At 44.4% G+C, this 20,428-nt stretch overlaps 1 protein-coding gene across 1 annotated transcript in view; it reads left to right on the top strand.

Moving 5' to 3' along the window:
* LOC115125098 (metabotropic glutamate receptor 5-like) overlaps positions 1 to 20,428 on the top strand; it is a 113,012-nt gene that overhangs the window by 12,611 nt on the left and 79,973 nt on the right. The window contains exon 4 of the mRNA XM_065005008.1: positions 3,390 to 3,504. Coding sequence (XP_064861080.1) covers positions 3,390 to 3,504 — 115 coding nt within the window. The remainder of the gene's footprint in view (positions 1 to 3,389; positions 3,505 to 20,428) is intronic.

Genomic DNA, 20,428 nt, shown 5'->3' with positions numbered 1-20,428 from the left:
TATCAGCACTTTATGAACACTCTGGTCTAGAGTCTGTATCAGAACTTTATGAACACTGGTCTAGAGTCTGTATCAGTACTTTATGAACACTGGTCTAGAGTCTGTATCAGCACTTTATGAACACTGGTCTAGAGTCTGTATCAGTACTTTATGAACACTGGTCTAGAGTCTGTATCAGTACTTTATGAACACTGGTCTAGAGTCTGTATCAGTACTTTATGAACACTCTGGTCTAGAGTCTGTATCAGTACTTTATGAACACTGGTCTAGAGTCTGTATCAGTACTTTATGAACACTGGTCTAGAGTCTGTATCAGTATTTTATGAACACTCTGGTCTAGAGTCTGTATCAGTACTTTATGAACACTCTGGTCTAGAGTCTGTATCAGTACTTTATGAACACTGGTCTAGAGTCTGTATCAGTACTTTATGAACACTCTGGTCTAGAGTCTGTATCAGTACTTTATGAACACTGGTCTAGAGTCTGTATCAGTACTTTTTGAACACTGGTCTAGAGTCTGTATCAGTACTTTATGAACACTCTGGTCTAGAGTCTGTATCAGTACTTTATGAACACTGGTCTAGAGTCTGTATCAGTACTTTATGAACACTCTGGTCTAGAGTCTGTATCAGTACTTTATGAACACTCTGGTCTAGAGTCTGTATCAGTACTTTATGAACACTGGTCTAGAGTCTGTATCAGTACTTTATGAACACTCTGGTCTAGAGTCTGTATCAGTACTTTATGAACACTGGTCTAGAGTCTGTATCAGTACTTTATGAACACTGGTCTAGAGTCTGTATCAGCACTTTATGAACACTCTGGTCTAGAGTCTGTATCAGAACTTTATGAACACTGGTCTAGAGTCTGTATCAGCACTTTATGAACACTCTGGTCTAGAGTCTGTATCAGAACTTTATGAACACTGGTCTAGAGTCTGTATCAGTACTTTATGAACACTGGTCTAGAGTCTGTATCAGTACTTTATGAACACTGGTCTAGAGTCTGTATCAGTACTTTATGAACACTCTGGTCTAGAGTCTGTATCAGTACTTTATGAACACTGGTCTAGAGTCTGTATCAGTACTTTATGAACACTCTGGTCTAGAGTCTGTATCAGTACTTTATGAACACTCTGGTCTAGAGTCTGTATCAGTACTTTATGAACACTGGTCTAGAGTCTGTATCAGTATTTTATGAACACTCTGGTCTAGAGTCTGTATCAGTACTTTATGAACACTCTGGTCTAGAGTCTGTATCAGTACTTTATGAACACTGGTCTAGAGTCTGTATCAGTACTTTATGAACACTCTGGTCTAGAGTCTGTATCAGTACTTTATGAACACTGGTCTAGAGTCTGTATCAGTACTTTATGAACACTGGTCTAGAGTCTGTATCAGTACTTTATGAACACTGGTCTAGAGTCTGTATCAGTACTTTATGAACACTGGTCTAGAGTCTGCATCAGTACTTTATGAACACTCTGGTCTAGAGTCTGCATCAGTACTTTATGAACACTGGTCTAGAGTCTGTATCAGTACTATATGAACACTCTGGTCTAGAGTCTGTATCAGCACTGTATGAACACTGGACTAGAGTCTGTATCAGTACTTTATGAACACTCTGGTCTAGAGTCTGTATCAGCACTTTATGAACACTGGTCTAGAGTCTGTATCAGTACTTTATGAACACTGGTCTAGAGTCTGTATCAGTACTTTATGAACACTGGTCTAGAGTCTGTATCAGTACTTTATGAACACTGGTCTAGAGTCTGTATCAGTACTTAATGAACACTGGTCTAGAGTCTGTATCAGTACTTTATGAACACTCTGGTCTAGAGTCTGTATCAGTACTTTATGAACACTGGTCTAGATTCTGTATCAGTACTTTATGAACACTCTGGTCTAGAGTCTGTATCAGTACTTTATGAACACTCTGGTCTAGAGTCTGTATCAGTACTTTATGAACACTGGTCTAGAGTCTGTATCAGTACTTTATGAACACTCTGGTCTAGAGTCTGTATCAGTACTTTATGAACACTGGTCTAGAGTCTGTATCAGTACTTTATGAACACTCTGGTCTAGAGTCTGTATCAGTACTTTATGAACACTCTGGTCTAGAGTCTGTATCAGTACTTTATGAACACTCTGGTCTAGAGTCTGTATCAGTACTTTATGAACACTCTGGTCTAGAGTCTGTATCAGTGTCTGGCCTAGAGTCTGTATCAGTACTTTATGAACACTGGTCTAGAGTCTGTATCAGTACTTTATGAACACTCTGGTCTAGAGTCTGTATCAGTACTTTATGAACACTGGTCTAGAGTCTGTATCAGTACTTTATGAACACTCTGGTCTAGAGTCTGTATCAGTACTTTATGAACACTGGTCTAGAGTCTGTATCAGTACTTTTTGAACACTGGTCTAGAGTCTGTATCAGTACTTTATGAACACTCTGGTCTAGAGTCTGTATCAGTACTTTATGAACACTGGTCTAGAGTCGGTATCAGTACTTTATGAACACTCTGGTCTAGAGTCTGTATCAGTACTTTATGAACACTCTGGTCTAGAGTCTGTATCAGTACTTTATGAACACTGGTCTAGAGTCTGTATCAGTACTTTATGAACACTCTGGTCTAGAGTCTGTATCAGTACTTTATGAACACTCTGGTCTAGTCTGTATCAGTACTTTATGAACACTGGTCTAGAGTCTGTATCAGTACTTTATGAACACTGGTCTAGAGTCTGTATCAGCACTTTATGAACACTGGTCTAGAGTCTGCATCAGTACTTTATGAACACTGGTCTAGAGTCTGTATCAGCACTTTATGAACACTCTGGTCTAGAGTCTGCATCAGTACTTGATGAACACTGGTCTAGAGTCTGCATCAGTACTTGATGAACACTGGTCTAGAGTCTGTATCAGTACTTTATGAACACTGGTCTAGAGTCTGTAACAGTACTTGATGAACACTGGTCTAGAGTCTGTATCAGTACTTTATGAACACTGGTCTAGAGTCTGTATCAGCACTTTATGAACACTGGTCTAGAGTTTGCATCAGTACTTTATGAACACTGGTCTAGAGTCTGTATCAGCACTTTATGAATACTCTGGTCTAGAGTCTGCATCAGTACTTGATGAACACTGGTCTAGAGTCTGCATCAGTACTTGATGAACACTGGTCTAGAGTCTGTATCAGTACTTTATGAACACTGGTCTAGAGTCTGTAACAGTACTTGATGAACACTGGTCTAGAGTCTGCATCAGCACTTGATGAACACTGGTCTAGAGTCTGCATCAGTACTTTGAGAGTGCTGAATCAACCCTAGAAATGTGACTCTGAATCAACACTAGGAAACATTGACCAATTGCTGCCTGCGTTTCTTTTCTAGAGTCTGTATAAGTACTTCATGAGGGTGGTGCCGTCGGATGCTCAGCAAGCCAGAGCTATGGTGGACATCGTCAAGAGATACAACTGGAGCTACGTCTCTGCTATACACACAGAGGGTAAGCCCTTATGTTTAGTTCCGTTCCAACACAGTACTTCATTGAGTACCACTCTTCATATTTTCAAGCGTGGTGGAGGTATCATGAGGGTTTGCTTGTCATTGGCAAGTGACTATCGAGTTATGATGTATATATATATTAAACGGTATAGAGCAAAGAACAGGCGAAATCCTCGGGGGAAAACCTGGTTCGGTCTGTAACCTGACTGTCTAGAGGTCCTAGCTACATGGTCTTCTTGCCAACAGACACTGGTTCGGTCTGTCCTGACACTGGTCTTCGGTCTGTAACCTGACTGTCTAGAGGTCCTAGCTACATGGTCTCTTGCCAACAGACACTGGTTCGGTCTGTAACCTGACTGTCTAGAGGTCCTAGCTACATGGTCTTCTTGCCAACAGACACTGGTTCGGTCTGTAACCTGACTGTCTAGAGGTCCTAGCTACATGGTCTTCTTGCCAACAGACACTGGTTCGGTCTGTAACCTGACTGTCTAGAGGTCCTAGCTACATGGTCTTCTTGCCAACAGACACTGGTTCGGTCTGTAACCTGACTGTCTAGAGGTCCTAGCTACATGGTCTTCTTGCCAACAGACACTGGTTCGGTCTGTAACCTGACTGTCTAGAGGTCCTAGCTACATGGTCTTCTTGCCAACAGACACTGGTTCGGTCTGTAACCTGACTGTCTAGAGGTCCTAGCTACATGGTCTTCTTGCCAACAGACACTGGTTCGGTCTGTAACCTGACTGTCTAGAGGTCCTAGCTACATGGTCTTCTTGCCAACAGACACTGGTTCGGTCTGTAACCTGACTGTCTAGAGGTCCTAGCTACATGGTCTTCTTGCCAACAGACACTGGTTCGGTCTGTAACCTGACTGTCTAGAGGTCCTAGCTACATGGTCTTCTTGCCAACAGACACTGGAGGACAAATTCACCTTTCAGCGGGACAAAAACACTTTGAACACACGGCCAAATATACACTGGTTGCATGCCAAGTACTTGACAGAGCTTGAAGAATGTTTTAATGAAAAATGTACAAATATTGTCCAATCCGGTCGTGCACAGCTTTTAGCGACGCATAGCTGAAATCACTGCCGAAAGTGATTTGAACTTGTATTGACTCAAGGGTGTAATTACAAAAGTATGTGGACACCCCTTCAAATAACTGGATTCAGACACTGGTTCGGTCTGTAAAAATGACTGTCTAGCCATGCAATCTCCATAGACAAACACACATACTTTTTGCATATGTAAAACATGTAGGTGCAGTTAGCCTTGTTAAGACTGTGAAAGACTAGCTATGAAGGTGTGTTTAGAATGTCATTTTTATTTTATGTTATTATATTTATTTTATTAATCTCTAGATGTCCTGTGTATTTAGTCATATTAAAACTGTGGAAAGACTCTACATCTTGATCTCCTATGTCTGTTTAGCTGTTAAAACGGTGTAAAGAATAAAGATCTATGTACAGTTGAAGTCGGAAGTCTACCAACACCTTAGCCAAATACATTTAAACTCAGTTTTTCACAATTCCTGACATTTAATCCTAGTAAATCCTTCTTTTTTTTTAAAATGTCATTTTATTTTATTTCACCTTTGTTTAACCAGGTAGGCTAGTTGAGAACACCTTTATTTAACCAGGTAGGCTAGTTGAGAACACCTTTATTTAACTGGTAGGCTGTTGAGAACACCTTTATTTAACCAGGTAGGCTAGTTGCCAACACCTTTATTTAACCAGGTAGGCTAGTTGAGAACACCTTTATTTAACCAGGTAGGCTAGTTGAGAACACCTGGTCTATTTAACCAGGTAGGCAGACACTGGTTTAACCAGGTCTAGTTGAGAACCCTTTATTTAACCAGGTAGGCTAGTTGAGAACACCTTTATTTAACCAGGTGGTCTAGTTGCCAACACCACTTTAACCAGGTAGGCTAGTTGAACCTTTATTTAACTAGGTCTAGTTGAGAACACTTTATTTAACCAGGTAGGCTAGTTGAGAACACCTTTATTTAACCAGGTAGGCTAGTTGAGAACACCTTTATTTAACCTGGTACTAGTCACCTTTAGGTCCAGGTAGGCTAGTTGGTCTTTATTTAACCAGGTAGGCTAGTTGAGAACACCTTTATTTAACCAGGTAGGCTAGTTGAGAACACCTTTATTTAACCAGGTAGGCTAGTTGAGAACACCTTTATTTAACCAGGTAGGCTAGTTGAGAACACCTTTATTTAACCAGGTCTAGTTGAGAACACCTTTATTTAACTAGGTAGGCTGGTTGAGAACACCTTTATTTAACCAGGTAGGCTAGTTGAGAACACCTTTATTTAACCAGGTAGGCTAGTTGCCAACACCTTTACAACCAGGTAGGCTAGTTGTAACACTGACTTCCAGGTAGGTCCTAGTTGAGAACACCTTCTTTTAACCAGACACTGGTTGGAACACCTTTATTTAACTGAGGCTGTTGAGAACACCTTTATTTAACCAGGTCTTCTAGTTGAGAACAGATTTAACCAGGTAGGCTAGTTGAGAACACCTTTATTTAACCAGGTAGGCTAGTTGAGAACACCTTTATTTAACCAGGTAGGCTAGTTGAGAACACCTTTATTTAACCAGGTAGGCTAGTTGAGAACACCTTTATTTAACCAGGTAGGCTAGTTGAGAACACCTTTATTTAACCAGGTAGGCTAGTTGAGAACACCTTTATTTAACCAGGTAGGCTAGTTGAGAACACCTTTATTTAACCAGGTAGGCTAGTTGAGAACACCTTTATTTAACCAGGTAGGCTAGTTGAGAACACCTTTATTTAACCAGGTAGGCTAGTTGAGAACACGTTCTCATTTACAACTGCGACCTGGCCAAGATAAAGCAAAGCAGTGTGAACTGACAACAACACAAAGTTACACATGGAGTAAACAATAAACAATAAACAAGTCAATAACACAGTAGAAAAAAAAGAATCTATATACATTGTGTGCAGAAGGCATGAGGAGGTAGGCGAATAATTACAATTTAGCAGATTAACACTGGAGTGATAAATGATCAGATGGTCATGTACAGGTAGAGATATTGGTGTGCAAAAGAGCAGAGAAGTAAATAAATAAAAACAGTATGGGGATGAGGTAGGTAAAAATGGGTGGGCTATTTACCGATGGACTATGTACAGCTGCAGCGATCGGTTAGCTGCTCAGATAGCAGATGTTTGAAGTTGGTGAGGGAGATAAAAGTCTCCAACTTCAGCGATTTTTGCAATTCGTTCCAGTCACAGGCAGCAGAGAACTGGAAAGAAAGGCGGCCAAATGAGGTGTTGGCAGACATTTACTAGTAAATCCTAGTAAATGTCCTGTCTTAGGTCAGTTAGGATCACCACTTTATTTTCAGACTGTGAAATGTCAGAATAATAGTAGAGAGAATGATTCATTTCAGATTTGATTTCTTTCATCACATTCCCAGTGGGTCAGAAGTTTACATACACTCAATTAGTATTTGGTAGCATTGCCTTTAAATTGTTTAACTTGGATCAAACGTTTTGGGTAGCCTTTCACAAGGTTCCCACAATAAGGAATTTTGGCCCATTCCTCCTGACAGAGCTGGTGTAACTGAGTCAGCTTTGTAGGCCTCCTTGCTCGCACTCGCTTTTTCAGTTCTTCCCACAAATGTTCTATAGGATTGAGGTCAGGGCTTTGTGATGGCAACTCCAATACCTTGACTTTGTTGTCCTTAAGCCATTTTGCCACAGCTTTGGAAGTATGCCTGGGGTCATTGTCCATTTGGAAGACCCATTTATGACCAAGCTTTAACTTCCTGATGTCTTGAGATGTTGCTTCAATATATCCACTTAATTTTCCTTTCTCATGATGTCATCTATTTTATGAAGTGCACCAGTCTCTCCTGCAGCAAAGCACCCCCACAACATGATGCTGCCACCCCCGTGCTTCACTGTTGGGATGGTGTTCGTTGGCTTGCAAGCCTCCTCCTTTTCCCTCCAAACATAACGATGGTCATTATGGCCAAACAGTTCTATTTTTTTGTTACATCAGACCAGAGGACATTTCTCCATGTGCAGTTGCAAACCGTAGTCTGGCTTTTTTAAGTGTATGTAATCTTCCGACTTCAACTGTAAGTGTTTAGCCAGAGCGACAGTAGTGAGTGCATCACTTCTTATACTGGTCCCCTTGTAGTAATCTAACCCACAACCCTGGCTGTTGAAGTGCCAAATTCTCTACCAACTGGACCATACAGGGACCCTCTCTCTCTCTCTGGTTCTGATTGATGGTGTGTGGGGACCATGATGCTATTATAACCTCTCCTAAAAAAACTCAGCAAAAAAAGAAACGTCCATTTTTCAGGACCCTGTCTTTCAAAGATAATTAGTAAAAATCTAAATAACTTCACAGATCTTCATTGAAAAAGGTTTAAACACTGTTTCCCATGCTTGTTCAGAGAACCATAAACAATTAATGAACATGCACCTGTGGAATGGTCGTTAAGACACTAACAGCTTACAGACAGTAGGCAATTAAGGTCACAGTTATGAAAATTTAGGACACTAAAGAGGCCTTTCTACTGACTCTGTAAAACACCAAAAGAAAGATGCCCAGGGCCCCTGCTCATCTGCGCGAACATGCCGTAGGCATGCTGCAAGGAGACATGAGGACTGCAGATGTGGCCAGGGCAATAAATTGCTATGTCCGTACTGTGAGACTGCTCGTTCTGTGCGTGATTTCCTGCAAGACAGGAATGTCAGTGTTCTGCCATGACCAGCGAAGAGCCCGGATCTCAATCCTATTGAGCACGTCTTGGACCTGTTGGATCGGAGGGTGAGGGCTAGGGCCATTCCCCCCAGAAATGTCCGGGGAACTTGCAGGTGCCTTGGTGGAAGAGTGGGGTAACATCTCACAGCAAGAACTGTCAAATCTGGTGCAGGCCATGAGGAGGAGATGCACTGCAGTACTTAATGCAGCTGGTGGCCACACCAGATACTGACTGTTACTTTTGATTTTAACCCCCCTTTGTTCAGGGACACATTATTCAATTTCTGTTAGTCACATGTCTGTGGAACTTGTTCAGTTTATGTCTCAGTTGTTGAATCTTGTTATGCTCATACAAAAATGTACACATGTTTAAGTTTGACATGTTGACAGTGAGAGGACGTTTATTTTTTTGCGGAGTTTACATACACAACCCAACACATCTTGATCCTTGCAGGAGTTTCTCATTTATGTTTAACCCTTGAGTGACCATCTGATCATGTGACTTTGGCAGAAACTCAGTTTAGTGAAATTCTGTTTAGTTCAGAACACTGAGCTCTGTGACATCACCCTGCAAACACTGGCTTTCGCTGCTGATAGGATTCAAGGCAAGTTGCTATAGCAACTTCTAAAATCTGAAACCACACGCACGCTCATCCACGTGCAGACACCACCACCCCCCCACCAGAGAGAGGCATGTATACCCCCCCCACCAGAGAGAGGCATGTATACCCCCACCAGAGAGAGGCATGTATACCCCCACCAGAGAAAGGCATGTATACCCCCCACCCACCATAGAGAGGCATGTGTACACCCCCCCAAAGAGAGGCATGTGTACACCCCCACCAGAAAGAGAATAGATGTTCCCCAGCAACAGGAACTAGGTGACCTGGTTTACATGTGAATGGGAGAGTCTCTCCCTGATACTGAGACAAATGGGGACACCAACTATATAGAGCATCACACTGGTCTGTGTGTGTGTGCGTGTGCGTGGGTGCATGCGTGTGTGCATGCGTGTGCACATGTGTGTGTGTGTGTGTGTGTGTAAATCAAAGCTACTGAGCTACTGCAAGGTCTATGTTGTTTTATAGGTAGCCTTCTGTTTCTGCTGCTCTGGTCTAGGGGTTCTAGCTACATAGACTCATTATGTCTAGGGGTTCTAGCTACATAGACTCATTATGTCTAGAGGTCCTAGCTACATAGACTCATTATGTCTAGGGGTCCTAGCTACATAGACTCATTATGTCTAGGGGTTCTAGCTACATAGACTCATTATGTCTAGAGGTCCTAGCTACATAGACTCATTATGTCTAGAGGTCCTAGCTACATAGACTCATTATGTCTAGGGGTTCTAGCTACATAGACTCATTATGTCTAGGGGTCCTAGCTACATAGACTCATTATGTCTAGGGGTCCTAGCTACATAGACTCATTATGTCTAGAGGTCCTAGCTACATAGACTCATTATGTCTAGGGGTCCTAGCTACATAGACTCATTATGTCTAGGGGTCCTAGCTACATAGACTCATTATGTCTAGGGGTCCTAGCTACATAGACTCATTATGTCTAGGGTCCTAGCTACATAGACTCATTATGTCTAGGGGTCCTAGCTACATAGACTCAATATGTCTAGGGGTCCTAGCTACATAGACTCATTATGTCTAGGGGTCCTAGCTACATAGACTCATTATGTCTAGGGGTCCTAGCTACATAGACTCATTATGTCTAGGGGTCCTAGCTACATAGACTCAATATGTCTAGGGGTCCTAGCTACATAGACTCATTATGTCTAGGGGTCCTAGCTACATAGACTCATTATGTCTAGGGGTCCTAGCTACATAGACTCATTATGTCTAGGGGTCCTAGCTACATAGACTCATTATGTCTAGAGGTCCTAGCTACATAGACTCATTATGTCTAGGGGTCCTAGCTACATAGACTCATTATGTCTAGGGGTTCTAGCTACATAGACTCATTATGTCTAGAGGTCCTAGCTACATAGACTCATTATGTCTAGGGTCCTAGCTACATAGACTCATTATGTCTAGGGGTCCTAGCTACATAGACTCATTATGTCTAGAGGTCCTAGCTACATAGACTCATTATGTCTAGGGGTCCTAGCTACATAGACTCATTATGTCTAGGGGTCCTAGCTACATAGACTCATTCTGTATAGGGGTCCTAGCTACATAGACTCATTATGTCTAGAGGTCCTAGCTACATAGACTCATTATGTCTAGGGGTCCTAGCTACATAGACTCATTATGTCTAGAGGTCCTAGCTACATAGACTCATTATGTTTAGGGGTCCTAGCTACATAGACTCATTATGTCTAGGGGTCCTAGCTACATAGACTCATTATGTCTAGAGGTCCTAGCTACATAGACTCATTATGTCTAGGGGTCCTAGCTACATAGACTCATTATGTCCAGAGGTCCTAGCTACATAGACTCATTATGTCTAGATGTCCTAGCTACATAGACTCATTATGTCTAGAGGTCCTAGCTACATAGACTCATTATGTCTAGAGGTCCTAGCTACATAGACTCATTATGTCTAGAGGTCCTAGCTACATAGACTCATTATGTCTAGAGGTCCTAGCTACATAGACTCATTATGTCTAGAGGTCCTAGCTACATAGACTCATTATGTCTAGAGGTTCTAGCTACATAGACTCATTATGTCTAGAGGTCCTAGCTACATAGACTCATTATGTCTAGAGGTCCTAGCTACATAGACTCATTATGTCTAGAGGTCCTAGCTACATAGACTCATTATGTCTAGGGGTCCTAGCTACATAGACTCATTATGTCTAGGGGTCCTAGCTACATAGACTCATTATGTCTAGGGGTCCTAGCTACATAGACTCATTATGTCTAGGGGTCCTAGCTACATAGACTCATGTCTAGGGGTCCTAGCTACATAGACTCATTATGTCTAGAGGTCCTAGCTACATAGACTCATTATGTCTAGGGGTCCTAGCTACATAGACTCATTATGTCTAGGGGTTCTAGCTACATAGACTCATTATGTCTAGAGGTCCTAGCTACATAGACTCATTATGTCTAGGGTCCTAGCTACATAGACTCATTATGTCTAGGGGTCCTAGCTACATAGACTCATTATGTCTAGAGGTCCTAGCTACATAGACTCATTATGTCTAGGGGTCCTAGCTACATAGACTGATTATGTCTAGGGGTCCTAGCTACATAGACTCATTCTGTATAGGGGTCCTAGCTACATAGACTCATTATGTCTAGAGGTCCTAGCTACATAGACTCATTATGTCTAGGGGTCCTAGCTACATAGACTCATTATGTCTAGAGGTCCTAGCTACATAGACTCATTATGTTTAGGGGTCCTAGCTACATAGACTCATTATGTCTAGGGGTCCTAGCTACATAGACTCATTATGTCTAGAGGTCCTAGCTACATAGACTCATTATGTCTAGGGTCCTAGCTACAGACTCATCATGTCCAGAGGTCCTAGCTACATAGACTCATTATGTCTAGAGGTCCTAGCTACATAGACTCATTATGTCTAGAGGTCCTAGCTACATAGACTCATTATGTCTAGAGGTCCTTGCTACATAGACTCATTATGTCTAGAGGTCCTAGCTACATAGACTCATTATGTCTAGAGGTCCTAGCTACATAGACTCATTATGTCTAGAGGTCTAGCTACATAGACTCATTATGTCTAGAGGTCCTAGCTACATAGACTCATTATGTCTAGAGGTCCTAGCTACATAGACTCATTATGTCTAGAGGTCCTAGCTACATAGACTCATTATGTCTAGAGGTCCTAGCTACATAGACTCATTATGTCTAGGGTCCTAGCTACATAGACTCATTATGTCTAGGGGTCCTAGCTACATAGACTCATTATGTCTAGGGGTCCTAGCTACATAGACTCATTATGTCTAGGGGTCCTAGCTACATAGACTCATGTCTAGGGGTCCTAGCTACATAGACTCATTATGTCTAGGGTCCTAGCTACATAGACTCATTATGTCTAGGGGTCCTAGCTACATAGACTCATTATGTCTAGGGGTTCTAGCTACATAGACTCATTATGTCTAGAGGTCCTAGCTACATAGACTCATTATGTCTAGGGTCCTAGCTACATAGACTCATTATGTCTAGGGGTCCTAGCTACATAGACTCATTATGTCTAGAGGTCCTAGCTACATAGACTCATTATGTCTAGGGGTCCTAGCTACATAGACTCATTATGTCTAGGGGTCCTAGCTACATAGACTCATTCTGTATAGGGGTCCTAGCTACATAGACTCATTATGTCTAGAGGTCCTAGCTACATAGACTCATTATGTCTAGGGGTCCTAGCTACATAGACTCATTATGTCTAGAGGTCCTAGCTACATAGACTCATTATGTTTAGGGGTCCTAGCTACATAGACTCATTATGTCTAGGGGTCCTAGCTACATAGACTCATTATGTCTAGAGGTCCTAGCTACATAGACTCATTATGTCTAGGGGTCCTAGCTACATAGACTCATTATGTCCAGAGGTCCTAGCTACATAGACTCATTATTTCTAGAGGTCCTAGCTACATAGACTCATTATGTCTAGAGGTCCTAGCTACATAGACTCATTATGTCTAGAGGTCCTAGCTACATAGACTCATTATGTCTAGAGGTCCTAGCTACATAGACTCATTATGTCTAGAGGTCCTAGCTACATAGACTCATTATGTCTAGAGGTCCTAGCTACATAGACTGATTATGTCTAGAGGTCCTAGCTACATAGACTCATTATGTCTAGAGGTCCTAGCTACATAGACTCATTATGTCTAGAGGTCCTAGCTACATAGACTCATTATGTCTAGAGGTCCTAGCTACATAGACTAATTATGTCTAGAGGTCCTAGCTACATAGACTCATTATGTCTAGAGGTCCTAGCTACATAGACTCATTATGTCTAGAGGTCCTAGCTACATAGACTCATTATGTCTAGGGGTCCTAGCTACATAGACTCATTATGTCTAGGGGTCCTAGCTACATAGACTCATTATGTCTAGAGGTCCTAGCTACATAGACTCATTATGTCTAGAGGTCCTAGCTACATAGACTCATTATGTCTAGGGGTCCTAGCTACATGTTCTGTAACCTGACTGTCTAGGGGTCCTAGCTACATGGTCTGTAACCTGACTGTCTAGGGTCCTAGCTACATGTTCTGTAACCTGACTGTCTAGGGTCCTAGCTACATGGTCTGTAACCTGGCTGTCTAGGGTCCTAGCTACATGGTTTGTAACCTGACATTCTAGGCGTCCTAGCTACATGGTCTGTAACCTGACTGTATAGGGTCCTAGCTACATGGTCTGTAACCTGACCGTCTAGAGGTCCTAGCTACATGGTCTGTAACCTGACTGTCTAGGGTCCTAGCTACATGGTCTGTAACCTGACTGTCTAGGGTCCTAGCTACATGGTCTGTAACCTGACTGTCTAGGGTCCTAGCTACATGGTCTGTAACCTGACTGTCTAGAGGGCCTAGCTACATGGTCTGTAACCTGACTGTCTAGAGGTCCTAGCTACATGGTCTGTAACCTGACTGTCTAGGGTCCTACTTACATGGTCTGTACCCTGACTGTCTAGGGGTTCTAGCTACATGGTCTGTAACCTGACTGTCTAGGGGTCCTAGCTACATGGTCTGTAACCTGACTGTCTAGGGGTCCTAGCTACATGGTCTGTAACCTGACTCATGTCTAGGGGTCCTAGCTACATAGACTCATTATGTCTAGAGGTCCTAGCTACATGGTCTGTAACCTGACTATCTAGGGGGTCTAGCTACATGGTCTGTAACCTGAATCATTATGTCTAGGGGTCCTCGTTACATGGTCTGTACCCTGACTGTCTAGGGGTCCTAGCTACATGGTCTGTAACCTGACTGTCTAGGGGTCCTAGCTACATGGTCTGTAACCTGACTGTCTAGAGGTCCTAGCTACATGGTCTGTAACCTGACTGTCTAGGGTCCTAGCTACATGGTCTGTAACCTGACTGTCTAGAGGTCCTAGCTACATGGTCTGTAATCTGACTGTCTAGGGTCCTAGCTACATGGTCTGTAACCTGACTGTCTAGGGTCCTAGCTACATGGTCTGTAACCTGACTGTCTAGGGTCCTAGCTACATGGTCTGTAACCTGACTGTCTAGAGGTCCTAGCTACATGGTCTGTAACCTGACTGTCTAGGGTCCTAGCTACATGGTCTGTAACCTGAATGTCTAGGGGTCCTAGTTACATGGTCTGTAACCTGACTGTCTAGGGGTCCTAGCTACATGGTCTGTAACCTGACTGTCTAGGGGTCCTAGCTACATGGTCTGTAACCTGACTCATTCTGTCTAGGGGTCCTAGCTACATGGTCTGTAACCTGACTGTCTAGGGGTCCTAGCTACATGGTCTGTAACCTGACTCATTATGTCTAGGGTCCTAGCTACATGGTCTGTAACCTGACTGTCTAGGGGTCCTAGCTACATGGTCTGTAACCTGACTGTCTAGGGTCCTAGCTACATGGTCTGTAACCTGACTGTCTAGGCGTCCTAGCTACATGGTCTGTAACCTGACTGTCTAGGGGTCCTAGCTACATGGTCTTTAACCTGACTGTCTAGGGGTCCTAGCTACATGGTCTGTAACCTGACTCATTATGTCTAGGGGTCCTCGTTACATGGTCTGTACCCTGACTGTCTAGGGGTCCTAGCTACATGGTCTGTAACCTGACTGTCTAGGGGTCCTAGCTACATGGTCTGTAACCTGACTGTCTAGAGGTCCTAGCTACATGGTCTGTAACCTGACTGTCTAGGGTCCTAGCTACATGGTCTGTAACCTGACTGTCTAGAGGTCCTAGCTACATGGTCTGTAACCTGACTGTCTAGGGTCCTAGCTACATGGTCTGTAACCTGACTGTCTAGGGTCCTAGCTACATGGTCTGTAACCTGACTGTCTAGGGTCCTAGCTACATGGTCTGTAACCTGACTGTCTAGAGGTCCTAGCTACATGGTCTGTAACCTGACTGTCTAGGGTCCTAGCTACATGGTCTGTAACCTGACTGTCTAGGGGTCCTAGTTACATGGTCTGTAACCTGACTGTCTAGGGGTCCTAGCTACATGGTCTGTAACCTGACTGTCTAGGGGTCCTAGCTACATGGTCTGTAACCTGACTCATTCTGTCTAGGGGTCCTAGCTACATGGTCTGTAACCTGACTGTCTAGGGGTCCTAGCTACATGGTCTGTAACCTGACTCATTATGTCTAGGGTCCTAGCTACATGGTCTGTAACCTGACTGTCTAGGGGTCCTAGCTACATGGTCTGTAACCTGACTGTCTAGGGGTCCTAGCTACATGGTCTGTAACCTGACTGTCTAGGCGTCCTAGCTACATGGTCTGTAACCTGACTGTCTAGGGTCCTAGCTACATGGTCTGTAACCTGACTGTCTAGGCGTCCTAGCTACATGGTCTGTAACCTGACTGTCTAGGGGTCCTAGCTACATGGTCTGTAACCTGACTCATTCTGTCTAGGGTCCTAGCTACATGGTCTGTAACCTGACTGTCTAGGGGTCCTAGCTACATGGTCTGTAACCTGACTCATTATGTCTAGGGTCCTAGCTACATGGTCTGTAACCTGACTGTCTAGGGGTCCTAGCTACATGGTCTGTAACCTGACTGTCTAGGGGTCCTAGCTACATGGTCTGTAACCTGACTGTCTAGGCGTCCTAGCTACATGGTCTGTAACCTGACTGTCTAGGGGTCCTAGCTACATGGTCTGTAACCTGACTGTCTAGGGGTCCTAGCTACATGGTCTGTAACCTGACTGTCTAGGGGTCCTAGCTACATGGTCTGTAACCTGACTGTCTAGGGGTCCTAGCTACATGGTCTGTAACCTGACTGTCTAGGGGTCCTAGCTACATGGTCTGTAACCATGTCTAGGGTCCTAGCTACATAGACTCATTATGTCTAGAGGTCCTAGCTACATGGTCTGTAACCTGACTGTCTAGGGGGTCTAGCTACATGGTCTGTAACCTGAATCATTATGTCTAGGGGTCCTCGTTACATGGTCTGTACCCTGACTGTCTAGGGGTCCTAGCTACATGGTCTGTACCCTGACTGTCTAGGGGTCCTAGCTACATGGTCTGTAACCTGACTGTCTAGAGGTCCTAGCTACATGGTCTGTAACCTGACTGTCTAGGGTCCTAGCTACATGGTCTGTAACCTGACTGTCTAGAGGTCCTAGCTACATGGTCTGTAACCTGACTGTCTAGGGTCCTAGCTACATGGTCTGTAACCTGACTGTCTAGGGTCCCAGCTACATGGTCTGTAACCTGACTGTCTAGGGTCCTAGCTACATGGTCTGTAACCTGACTGTCTAGAGGTCCTAGCTACATGGTCTGTAACCTGACTGTCTAGGGTCCTAGCTACATGGTCTGTAACCTGACTGTCTAGGGGTCCTAGTTACATGGTCTGTAACCTGACTGTCTAGGGGTCCTAGCTACATGGTCTGTAACCTGACTGTCTAGGGGTCCTAGCTACATGGTCTGTAACCTGACTCATTCTGTCTAGGGGTCCTAGCTACATGGTCTGTAACCTGACTGTCTAGGGGTCCTAGCTACATGGTCTGTAACCTGACTCATTATGTCTAGGGTCCTAGCTACATGGTCTGTAACCTGACTGTCTAGGGGTCCTAGCTACATGGTCTGTAACCTGACTGTCTAGGGGTCCTAGCTACATGGTCTGTAACCTGACTGTCTAGGCGTCCTAGCTACATGGTCTGTAACCTGACTGTCTAGGGGTCCTAGCTACATGGTCTTTAACCTGACTGTCTAGGGGTCCTAGCTACATGGTCTGTAACCTGACTCATTATGTCTAGGGGTCCTCGTTACATGGTCTGTACCCTGACTGTCTAGTGGTCCTAGCTACATGGTCTGTAACCTGACTGTCTAGGGGTCCTAGCTACATGGTCTGTAACCTGACTGTCTAGAGGTCCTAGCTACATGGTCTGTAACCTGACTGTCTAGGGTCCTAGCTACATGGTCTGTAACCTGACTGTCTAGAGGTCCTAGCTACATGGTCTGTAACCTGACTGTCTAGGGTCCTAGCTACATGGTCTGTAACCTGACTGTCTAGGGTCCTAGCTACATGGTCTGTAACCTGACTGTCTAGGGGTCCTAGCTACATGGTCTGTAACCTGACCTGACTGTCTAGGGGGTCCTAGCTACATGGTCTGTAACCTGACTCATTATGTCTAGGGTCCTAGCTACATGGTCTGTAACCTGACTGTCTAGGGGTGTCTAGGGGGTCCTAGCTACATGGTCTGTAACCTGACTGTCTAGGGGTCCTAGGTCTGTAACATGGTCTGTAACCTGACTGTCTAGGGGTCCTAGCTACATGGTCTGTAACCTGACTCATGTCTAGGGGTCCTAGCTACATAGACTCATTATGTCTAGAGGTCCTAGCTACATGGTCTGTAACCTGACTGTCTAGGGGTCTAGCTACATGGTCTGTAACCTGAATCATTATGTCTAGGGGTCCTGTCTAGCTACATGGTCTGTACCCTGACTGTCTAGGGGTCCTAGCTACATGGTCTGTAACCTGACTGTCTAGGGGTCCTAGCTACATGGTCTGTAACCTGACTGTCTAGGGTCCTAGCTACATGGTCTGTAACCTGACTGTCTAGGGTCCTAGCTACATGGTCTGTAACCTGACTGTCTAGAGGTCCTAGCTACATGGTCTGTAACCTGACTGTCTAGGGTCCTAGCTACATGGTCTGTAACCTGACTGTCTAGGGTCCCAGCTACATGGTCTGTAACCTGACTGTCTAGGGTCCTAGCTACATGGTCTGTAACCTGACTGTCTAGAGGTCCTAGCTACATGGTCTGTAACCTGACTGTCTAGGGTCCTAGCTACATGGTCTGTAACCTGACTGTCTAGGGGTCCTAGCTACATGGTCTGTAACCTGACTGTCTAGGGTCCTAGCTACATGGTCTGTAACCTGACTGTCTAGGGGTCCTAGCTACATGGTCTGTAACCTGACTCATTCTGTCTAGGGGTCCTAGCTACATGGTCTGTAACCTGACTGTCTAGGGGTCCTAGCTACATGGTCTGTAACCTGACTCATTATGTCTAGGGTCCTAGCTACATGGTCTGTAACCTGACTGTCTAGGGGTCCTAGCTACATGGTCTGTAACCTGACTGTCTAGGGGTCCTAGCTACATGGTCTGTAACCTGACTGTCTAGGCGTCCTAGCTACATGGTCTGTAACCTGACTGTCTAGGGTCCTAGCTACATGGTCTGTAACCTGACTGTCTAGGGGTCCTAGCTACATGGTCTGTAACCTGACTCATTATGTCTAGGGTCCTAGCTACATGGTCTGTAACCTGACTGTCTAGGGGTCCTAGCTACATGGTCTGTAACCTGACTGTCTAGGGGTCCTAGCTACATGGTCTGTAACCTGACTGTCTAGAGGTCCTAGCTACATGGTCTGTAACCTGACTGTCTAGGGTCCTAGCTACATGGTCTGTAACCTGACTGTCTAACCCTAGCTACATGGTCTGTAACCTGACTGTCTAGGGTCCTAGCTACATGGTCTGTAACCTGACTGTCTAGGGTCCTAGCTACATGGTCTGTAACCTGACTGTCTAGGGTCCTAGCTACATGGTCTGTAACCTGACTGTCTAGGGGTCCTAGCTACATGGTCTGTAACCTGACTGTCTAGGGGTCCTAGCTACATGGTCTGTAACCTGACTGTCTAGGGGTCCTAGCTACATGGTCTGTAACCTGACTGTCTAGGGGTCCTAGCTACATGGTCTGTAACCTGACTGTCTAGGGTCCTAGCTACATGGTCTTTAACCTGACTGTCTAGGGGTCCTAGCTACATGGTCTGTAACCTGACTCATTATGTCTAGGGTCCTAGTTACATGGTCTGTAACCTGACTGTCTAGGGGTCCTAGCTACATGGTCTGTAACCTGACTGTCTAGGGGTCCTAGCTACATGGTCTGTAACCTGACTGTCTAGAGGTCCTAGCTACATGGTCTGTAACCTGACTGTCTAGGGTCCTAGCTACATGGTCTGTAACCTGACTGTCTAGAGGTCCTAGCTACATGGTCTGTAACCTGACTGTCTAGGGTCCTAGCTACATGGTCTGTAACCTGACTGTCTAGGGTCCTAGCTACATGGTCTGTAACCTGACTGTCTAGGGTCCTAGCTACATGGTCTGTAACCTGACTGTCTAGAGGTCCTAGCTACATGGTCTGTAACCTGACTGTCTAGGGTCCTAGCTACATGGTCTGTAACCTGACTGTCTAGGGGTCCTAGTTACATGGTCTGTAACCTGACTGTCTAGGGGTCCTAGCTACATGGTCTGTAACCTGACTGTCTAGGGGTCCTAGCTACATGGTCTGTAACCTGACTCATTCTGTCTAGGGGTCCTAGCTACATGGTCTGTAACCTGACTGTCTAGGGGTCCTAGCTACATGGTCTGTAACCTGACTCATTCTGTCTAGGGGTCCTAGCTACATGGTCTGTAACCTGACTGTCTAGGGGTCCTAGTTACATGGTCTGTAACCTGACTGTCTAGGCGTCCTAGCTACATGGTCTGTAACCTGACTGTCTAGGGGTCCTAGCTACATAGACTCATTATGTCTAGGGGTCCTAGCTACATAGACTCATTATGTCTAGGGGTCCTAGCTACATAGACTCATTATGTCTAGGGGTCCTAGCTACATAGACTCATGTCTAGAGGTCCTTGCTACATAGACTCATTATGTCTAGGGGTCCTAGCTACATAGACTCATTATGTCTAGGGGTTCTAGCTACATAGACTCATTATGTCTAGAGGTCCTAGCTACATAGACTCATTATGTCTAGGGTCCTAGCTACATAGACTCATTATGTCTAGGGGTCCTAGCTACATAGACTCATTATGTCTAGAGGTCCTAGCTACATAGACTCATTATGTCTAGGGGTCCTAGCTACATAGACTCATTATGTCTAGGGGTCCTAGCTACATAGACTCATTCTGTATAGGGGTCCTAGCTACATAGACTCATTATGTCTAGAGGTCCTAGCTACATAGACTCATTATGTCTAGGGGTCCTAGCTACATAGACTCATTATGTCTAGAGGTCCTAGCTACATAGACTCATTATGTTTAGGGTCCTAGCTACATAGACTCATTATGTCTA

The sequence above is a fragment of the Oncorhynchus nerka genome, linkage group LG19, assembly GCF_034236695.1.
Source record: "Oncorhynchus nerka isolate Pitt River linkage group LG19, Oner_Uvic_2.0, whole genome shotgun sequence".
NCBI classification, from domain to species: Eukaryota; Metazoa; Chordata; class Actinopteri; order Salmoniformes; family Salmonidae; genus Oncorhynchus; species Oncorhynchus nerka.
The sequence above is the reverse complement of the archived record's forward strand: the minus strand, read 5'-3'. Positions and strand labels throughout refer to the sequence as shown.